This window comes from Mustelus asterias, chromosome 15 (assembly GCF_964213995.1).
Source record: "Mustelus asterias chromosome 15, sMusAst1.hap1.1, whole genome shotgun sequence".
Taxonomy (NCBI): Eukaryota; Metazoa; Chordata; class Chondrichthyes; order Carcharhiniformes; family Triakidae; genus Mustelus; species Mustelus asterias.
The window spans coordinates 66151376-66160650 of record NC_135815.1 but is presented as its reverse complement, the minus strand read 5'-3'; the positions used below and the strand labels follow the sequence as shown (position 1 = coordinate 66160650).

Below are 9275 nucleotides of genomic sequence, written 5' to 3'. Positions count from 1 at the left end.
ATCACTATTTACATTCCCTTTGTACAATTACAGCCCCACCTACCTAGTATCAATCTTGTCTAGTTTTCTTTGCTTTCAGTTCTGACAGTCATCCAGACTCAAAATGTTGGCTCTATTCTCTCTCCATAGATGTTGTCAGACCTGCTGAGTTTTCCCAGCATTTTCTGATTTTATTTAATTCACATTACTCCAAAAGTACTTGAGTACTAAGTTTTGTTGTAATATAGTCAAATTCCCACAAACAGCAGTGATAAGGGTCAGATTTCTTTTTGTGATGGCAATTGAAATGATAAATATTAGCCAGGACACAGTCACCAGGTTCCTGCATGTTTAGTAAAATAAAATTCCCTGAGTTTGCAAGTTATGGAGTAACTTTTCAGTGGGTCTCGTGCAAAAATCAGAGCAAGTAAGTCTCAACTATATATATATATATATATATAACTACCTAAAGGGAAATATGAAGGCAACATTTCAGATATCATATTTCCCTTTAGGTAGTTGTTTCAGATCTGCATTCCCAGAGCCCTTCACAACAAAAAACTGCAACTGACAACAATAACAGACACCAATCCCCCTCCCCACCCCTTCCATGAGGCAAGCAAGAAAGGAGGGCCTGGGGAAGCTGGTACAGCCTGCTTGAACAATTATTGCTGCTGTTCTGGCAGTCTACAAGCAGCCGAGCAGGATCAGGCAGGAGGAGAACAAAGCCTGCACTAGATTCTGGACGCATGAAGCAAAGCAAACGGTAATGCTGGTGGGGGATTTGGAGTGGATATTAAAAAATCATTGAAAAAGGTTGGAATTCTTCCTAAAGTCAAAAACGTCTCATCCCCCAACTTTACAAAGCTCCATGGCTTTCAATGACTTTGGGCCTTTGATGGAAAATTCCATGACATTCCAGTTTTTCTGCGACCTACAAGAACCTGGATAACTCACCTGCTCTCCTTTAAAATTGTGTAGACATGATGTGGAGATGCTAGAATTGTGAAGTGGAACCTTTAAATAAGGACAGTGTGTCTCAGTTTAACATCCCATCCAAAATATGACACAGTGCAGCACTCCCTTAGTCCTGCACTCACTCCCTTAGTCCTGTACTGGAGTTCAGTTTCTGACTTGTATTCAAGTCCCAGAATGGACTTAAAACTACAACCTACTAACTCTCAGATTCGAGTGGTACCATCTGAGCTGCTGCTTACTCCCGGGAAACAGGGTGATTTTTTGCTCAACATAAAGAAAACATCTCAAGCATGGATATGTTGCCATTTTACAAGACCATTCAAACTTCAGCTAATTACATTAATCAATCCATAAAATATTGTGAAACTTTGCAGCACAGAATGCAGTTGCATATTGTACAAACTGAACATCCTGCTTTTGCAGTGTTTTTTCATTAGCTGTATTCACATTCGTGTCACAACAATGAAAAACAACTATTCATCAATATCAAATTTCAAAACCGGCAATTCGCATGTGAAAACTATTACTACTTGATTGCATGTTTAGCTTTAAAGAAATACAAATTCCAGTCATCAATCCCCAATGCCACCCCAACAGTGTCTTGAATGTAGTCTTAATGTAAGGCCCAAAGATTCCACATGGACACATTCACCATTTTTGTTTTTCTTTAGCAAAACAACTTTGGTTCCTCTCCTACTCCTCCAGCCAATTTGTACACAACAAGGCTGACTTCATGTGCCAAAGTATCTGCATTAGCCTGCAAAACAAATAAACTGCACTTAACAAGCTGTGAAAATAATTCATTCAATTTATAATCTGTAACTTCCATATCTGATAGAATAAGAGGTGCATTATGTACATTACAGTGACTGAATATATTGAAACTTTCTTCAGGCTCATTTAAGTATAGGCAACAACAGGACATCCACTGTAATCATTCTCAAATTAAGTCAATGGTATATGATTGTTCCAAGAAAAAAATAGGGTGATAATAGTAGGGGAATGTAACTTTCCCAACATTGACTGTGTGGCCAAACGGGCCATCTAAAATGGCGATGTGCAAAGCACTCTGGGACAATTGGGCAAGAACTAAAACGACAGGCTGCAGCCTAAAAGACAGAGACAAACAGGCTGCAACCCTGACGGGTGAATACACAGGATATGGGTCATCTCCAGGGCAAAAGAGACTTTCTGGTCAAACTGGGTTGTTTACCAGACATAAGGGCCCCATAACCCCTTATTTGGGAGGGAGGTGTGAACCCTACGTGCCCCCAGCACCTGCAGACATGGCCGTTGGGGACACACCCAGAGATTGGTGTGATCAAGTCCTGATCAGGGTGATCAAGTCCTGATCGATCGATTGATTGGCAATGGCCAAAAGGAGCGCAAAACCCAGCAGGGTATAAAGGGTGCTGCACAACCAAGAATCTCTCTCTCTGACCCCACGAACGACACTGGTGAGCATCGCCAGCGACGACCAGCACGAGGTGAGCCACCACACCCGAGAAGGAAGGAAGACCAGAGCCAGAGTGCCAGACCAGACCAAAGGACCAGACCACGCAGAAGACGACCGAGAGCAGCGCACAGATAAAGGCCAATATCTGCTTGGGTACTTGCCAGTCACGCAAAGTTAAGTCAAGTTCTTGTATTGGACTTGAACTCTCGTATTTTCTGTAAAGATAACTTATTGTTGGTTGGGTGGGTGATTATTGATTGTGTGTCTTAAATAAATATTGGTTGTACAAACAAGACGTCTACTCGTAGTTATTTGTCCACCGTATAAAAATTAAAACAGACTGTGCGGCAGGCACAACAATTGGCGACTCTGCCGGGACATCGACAAGAAGTAACTTTGTTGCTCCGATATCGAACCCCGCAGAATCTATATTGAACGATTATTTGAAACTCACAGTCAACAGGTGTAAACTCCTTATTGGACAAATAACTGCTTTCGGGAAATTGTTTATTGTGCATGCATTGTTACTAACAAGGAGGATAGTGTTTACATTAGAATCCAGAGGGATTAGGACAGGAACACAGCCCAAAGCCGTACCCGCAGTCCGATCAACTCCCTACCCCTTGTTGAATATAGAATGGCAGGAAGTAGCACAGAGACAGAGAAGTGTCCCATATGGGAAGCAAAAATCAGGGAATTTATTAAGAAGAAAGGGTGGCCCCTATGGGCAGAATCTTGTGCCAATACTGAGACGGGACCGGGATCCCGAGGGCAGAAGTATTGGGATGTTCTAAGGAAAGTTCAGGGAAATCGGGCAGACAAAAGTGAGAAAGAAATTGCCATTGTGAGCTGCTTAGGACAGGTGCTAGGAACAGAAAAAGAATTAAACACAGTCCGTAAGGAACTGGAGGAATCAAAGCGAGCACAGGAGGAAAAGGAGGAGATTAAGAAACTAAAGGAACAACAGCAGGAGAGGATAGAGCAGATAAGAGCTGAAAAAGAGCTGGATAAATTGAGAACCAACCAGGCAAATTTATTACATCTGGGCAATTTTCAAACCCAGTATGAGAGAGCCTACCAAGACGCCCAGCGCACTGTCTTGGCCAAAGGTGAAGCCGAGCAGGCAGTAGCACGATTGGAAGCTAAGTGGTCTGATCTGCAGGCAATAAAAGCGCTACATCAAGCCAGTAAAGAACAGAGACAGGCAACCGCTGACCACTCCAAATGCCAGCAAGAAATTTCACAGCTGGAATCCCTATTATCGGTTCCGAACGGATTTATGTGAACCTTCAGGACAGTAGAGGCAGAGGAGAGGATGCAGATTGGGGAGAGTTAAAGGAGAATGCTAAACTTAATGTTACGCAAACCAAGGATTGGAGTCCACCACCATCTTTCCCAGGGGAAGTCATATCCACTGCACCCCCAGATTCACCTCCAGTACCAATGCACCCAATGACGACTGAACATCGGGTAGGAGTGTCTCAGGCCCCAGCTGTTACATATACAACCCCGTTTACGGTGGCACAATTGGCCGAAATCGCAAAGAAGATCACAACCTTTTGAGCCATCGGCTGATCCACACAGTTTCTTTGAGGATGTTAGGCAGCAGAAGATAATGCATGGGCTGGATGAAAGGGAAGAAGTGAAGCTGATAGTCATGTGCTTAAGCAAGTCTGTATGGTCTGCCCTGCCAACCCCGCAAAATGTCGGGGAAGGAACTTTAAACGAAATTAAGGAAGCGATATTGACCGCGGTAGGATTTAATAAAGGGGATCCTGTAGAAGGATTAAATAAATGTAGACAGAGGAAAGGGGAACATCCAACTGCCGTTGCCGGTCGTTTATGGATCAACTTCACGGGAGTATATGGGGAATTAGATCGGGCTAGATTGAATGAAGCTGATTCATCCAAATGGGCTCGGACATTAGACATACACCACAGAGGAAGGCAAGAAAGCCTGCGCTAATTTTGACCCCGCAGAGACCACACACAATGAAGCATGGGTTCTCCGATGCTTAGCTCGAGTCTGGGAACAGGAAGTTCAGGAGCCCCAGTGTCACGGTCAGAAAGGGAGGCGAGAATGCTTCCGATGAGGACTAGCCAGGATCCAGTATGGAGAAATGAGGGTAGAGGGGATCACCAATACCAGAGAGATACAGCTCCACCTTACACAGCAGCCGCAGGGAGAGATAGAGGAACATATTTTAATTGTGGGCAGCCAGGACACGTCGCCCAAGATTGTAGGAGACCCCCGCCACCATATACACGGTCCCCGAGACTACCAGGACCACCGGCTCCACCAGTTAGGGCAGCTCCTAAGTACGAGAGAGAACATCGCCCACCACCGATGGAAGGTCCTGGTCACCCCATGCATACCGTAAGCACATAAAAAATAGGAGCAGGAGTAGGCCATTTAGCCCCTCGAGCCTGCCCCGCCATTCAATAAGATCATGGCTGATCTGAAGTGAATCAGTTCCACTTACCCGCCTGATCCCCATAACCCTTAATTCCCTTACCGATCAGGAATCCATCTATCCGTGACTTAAACATATTCAACGAGGTAGTCTCCACCACTTCAGTGGGCAGAGAATTCCAGAAATTCACCACCCTCTGAGAGAAGTAGTTCCTCCTCAACTCTGTCCTAAACTGAACCCCCTTTATTTTGAGGCTGTGCCCTCTAGTCCTGGTTTCCTTTCTAAGTGGAAAGAATCTCTCCACTTTTACCCTATCCAGCCCCTTCATTATCTTATATGTCTCTATAAGATCACCCCTCAGCCTTCTAAACTCCAACGAGTACAAACCTAATCTGCTCAATCTCGCCTCATAATCTACACCCCTCATCTCCGGTATCAACCTGGTGAACCTTCTCTGCACTCCCTCCAAGGCCAATATATCCTTTCGCAAGTAAGGGGACCAAAACTGCACACAGTATTCCAGCTGCGGCCTCACCAATGCCTTGTACAGATGCAGCAAAACTTCTCTGCTTTTATATTCTATCCCCCTCGCGATAAATGCCAACATCCCATTTGCCTTCTTGATCACCTGTTGTACTTGCAGACTGAGTTTTTGCGACTCATGCACAAGGACCCCAGGTCCCTTTGCACAGTAGCATGTTGTAATTTTTTTACATTTAAATAATAATCCAATTTGCTATTATTTCTTCCAAAGTGAATAACCTCGCATTTGCCAACGTTATACTCCATCTGCTAGATCCTTGCCCACTCACTCAGCCTATTCAAATCTCTCTGCAGACCTTCCGCTTCCTCCACGCAATTCACTTTCCCAATTATCTTCGTGTTGTCAGCAAACTTTGTTACCCTACACTCAGTCCCCTCCTCCAGATCATCTATGTAAATAGTAAACAGTTGAGGCCCCAGTACCGATCCCTGCGGCACGCCACTAGTCACCATCTGCCAATTAGAAAAGCACCCATTTATTCCAACTCTCTACTTCCTGTTGGATAGCCAAACTCCAATCCACGCTAACACCCAACCCCCAGGAAATATATTTCCTCGGACAGCATCTCATCCATTTTCAGGTTCAGACCAAACCTTACCCCTACCACACTACAGCCCAGAGCCTCGTCCACACCCGAAGTGCCCCAAGGGGTATTGATCGACCCAGACATAACAGGAGACTTGCGCACCCTAGAGGACTGGCACGACTCGCCAGATATCGGCCCTCACAGCATTATGGATTCTCCCATAAACACAAGCCTTAACATCCCCAGACCCAACAGTGAGGCCCCGACTAAACAACAATGGGTTATTTTGATGGGGACACCCGATGCTGCATTCCCCACATGGATAAGGGACCAGACACATAGATTAATTAGACTGGGACACAAGGATGAAGGACCCCTGAACCTTGATTCAAACGCAGACCCCACAGTGCAGTCCAACGAACAGACACGGGTATGGAAACCAGGTGAGGAGATAATGATGGAGCCCCATGAGACAAATAATTCAGAAGATAGAAACATAGAAAAATGACAGCACAATACAGGCCCTTCAGCCCACAAAGTTGTGCCGAACATGTCCCTACCTTAGCGATTACTAGGCTTACCTGTAACCCTCTATCTTACTAAGTTCCATGTACTTATCTAAAAGTCTCTTAAAAGACCCTATCGAATCCGCCTCCACCACCGTTGCTGGCAGCCCATTCCACGCACCCACCACCCTCTGAGTGAAAAACCTACCCCTCACATCTCCTCTGTACCTACTCCCCAGCACCTTAAACCCGTGTCCTCTTGTGGCAACCATTTCAGCCCTAGAGAAAAGCCTTTGACTGTCCACTCGATCAATACCTCTCAACACCTTATACACCTCTATCAGGTCACCCCTCATCCTTCGTCTCACCAAGGAGAAAAGGCCGAGCTCACTCAACCTATCCTCATAAGGCATGCTCCCCAACCCAGGCAACATCCTTGTAAATCTCCTCTGCACCCTTTCTATGGCTTCCACATCCTTCCTGTAATGAGGCGACCAGAACTGAGCACAGTACTCCAAGTGGAGTCTGACCAGGGTCTTATATAGCTGCAACATTATCTCACGACTCCTAAACTCAATTCCTCGATCGATGAAGGCCAGTACACCATACGCCTTCTTAACCACAGCCTCAACCTGCACAGCTGCTTTGAGCGTCCTATGAACTTGGACTCCAAGATCCTTCTGATCTTCCACTCTGCCAAGAGTCCTACCATTAATATTATATCCCGCCATCCCATTTGACCTGCCAAAATGAACCACCTCACACTCATCTGGGCTAAACTCCATCTGCCACTTCTCCGCCCAGTCTTGCATCCTATCAATGTCTCGCTGCAACTTCTGACATCCCTCCACAAGCCAGTTCTGGATCCACAAAGCAATGTCCCCTTGGATCCCATGCCCCCTCACTTTCTCAATAAGCCTTGCATGGGGCACCTTATCAAATGCCTTGCTGAAGTCCATATATACTACATCTACTGCTCTTCCTTCATCAATGTGTTTAGTCACATCCTCAAAAAATTCAACCAGGCTCATAATGTTGACAAATCTTTGTCTCGTCACTGGACGCAGGTGAGGTCCCAGAGGATTGGAGGATAGCTAATGTGGTCCGGTTATTTAAGAAGGGTAATTATAGGCCGGTGAGCTTGACGTCCGTGGTGGGGAAGTTGTTGGAGAAGATTCTTAGAGATAGGATGTATGCGCATTTAGAAAGGAATAAACTCATTAACGATAGTCAGCATGGTTTTGTGAGAGGGAGGTCATGCCTCACTAACCTGGTGGAGTTTTTTGAAGAAGTGACCAAAATGGTTGACGAGGGAAGGGCCGTGGATGTCGTCTATATGGACTTTAGTAAAGCGTTTGACAAAGTCCCTCATGGTAGGCTGGTGAAAAAGGTTGGATCTCATGGGATAAAGGGGGAGGTGGCTAGATGGGTGGAGAACTGGCTTGGTCACAGAAGACAGAGGGTGGTAGTGGCAGGGTCTTTTTCCGGCTGGAGGCCTGTGACTAGTGGTGTTCCGCAGGGCTCTGTATTGGGACCTCTGCTGTTTGTGATTTATATAAATGATCTGGAAGAAGGTGTAACTGGGGTGATCAGTAAGTTTGCGGATGACACAAAATTGGCAGGACTTGCAGATAGTGAGGAGCATTGTCAGAAGCTACAGAAGGATATAGATAGGCTGGAAATTTGGGCAAAGAAATGGCAGATGGAGTTCAATCCTAATAAATGCGAAGTGATGCATTTTGGTAGAAATAATGTAGGGAGGAGCTAGATGATAAATGGCAGAACCATAAAGGGTGTAGATACGCAGAGGGACCTGGGTGTGCAAGTCCACAGATCCTTGAAAGTGACGTCACAGGTGGAGAAGGTGGTGAAGAAGGCATATGGCATGCTTGCCTTTATAGGACGGGGCATAGAGTATAAAAGTTGGGGTCTGATGTTGCAAATGTGTAGAACGTTGGTTCGGCCGCATCTGGAATACTGCGTCCAGTTCCAGTCGCCACACTACCAGAAGGACGTGGAGGGTTTGGAGAGAGTTCAGAGGAGGTTTACCAGGATGTTACCTGGTATGGAGGGGCTTAGTTATGAGGAGAGATTGGGTAAACTGGGGTTGTTCTCCCTGGAAAGACGGAGGATGAGGGGAGACTTAATAGAAGTGTATAAAATTATGAAAGGCATAGATAGGGTGAACGGTGGGAAGCTTTTCCCCAGGTCGGTGGTGACGTTCACGAGGGGTCATAGGTTCAAGGTGAAGGGGGGGGGGGGGAGGTTTAACACAGATATCAAGCGGACATATTTTACACAGAGGGTGGTGGGGGCCTGGAATGCGCTGCCAGACAAGGTGGTGGAGGCGGACACACTGGGAACGTTTAAGACTTATCTAGACAGCCATATGAACGGAGTGGGAATGGAGGGATACAAAAGAATGGTCTAGTTTGGACCAGGGAGCGGCGTGGGCTTGGAGGGCCGAAGGGCCTGTTCCTGTGCTGTATTGTTCTTTGTAAGGCATGATCTGCCTTTGACAAAGCCATGCTGACTATTCTTAATCATATTATACCTCTCCAAATGTTCATAAATCCTGCCTCTCAGGATCTTCTCCATCAACTTACCAACCACTGAGGTTAGACTCTCTGGTCTATAATTTCCCGGGCTATCTCTACTCCCTTTCTTGAATAAAGGAACACATCCGCAATCCTCCGGAACCTCACCCGTCTCCATTGATAATGCAAAGATCATCGCCAGAGTCTCAGCAATCTCCTCCCTTGCCTCCCACAGTAGTCTGGGGTACATCTCATCCGGTCCCGGTGACTTATCTAACTTGATGCTTTTCAAAAGCTCCAACACATCCTCTTTCTTAATATCTACATGCTCAAGC

The 9275-nt window shown here is 45.9% G+C and overlaps 1 protein-coding gene across 1 annotated transcript in view; it reads right to left on the bottom strand.

Annotated features, from left to right (window-relative positions):
• Positions 1-511: 511 nt before the first annotated feature.
• The window catches only part of pgm3 (phosphoglucomutase 3), a 122008-nt gene continuing 113244 nt past the window's right edge, over positions 512-9275 (bottom strand). Inside the window, exon 12 of the mRNA XM_078230032.1 lies at positions 512-1714. Within this exon, the coding sequence (XP_078086158.1) occupies positions 1625-1714 (90 nt within the window). The 3' untranslated portion in view covers positions 512-1624. The remainder of the gene's footprint in view (positions 1715-9275) is intronic.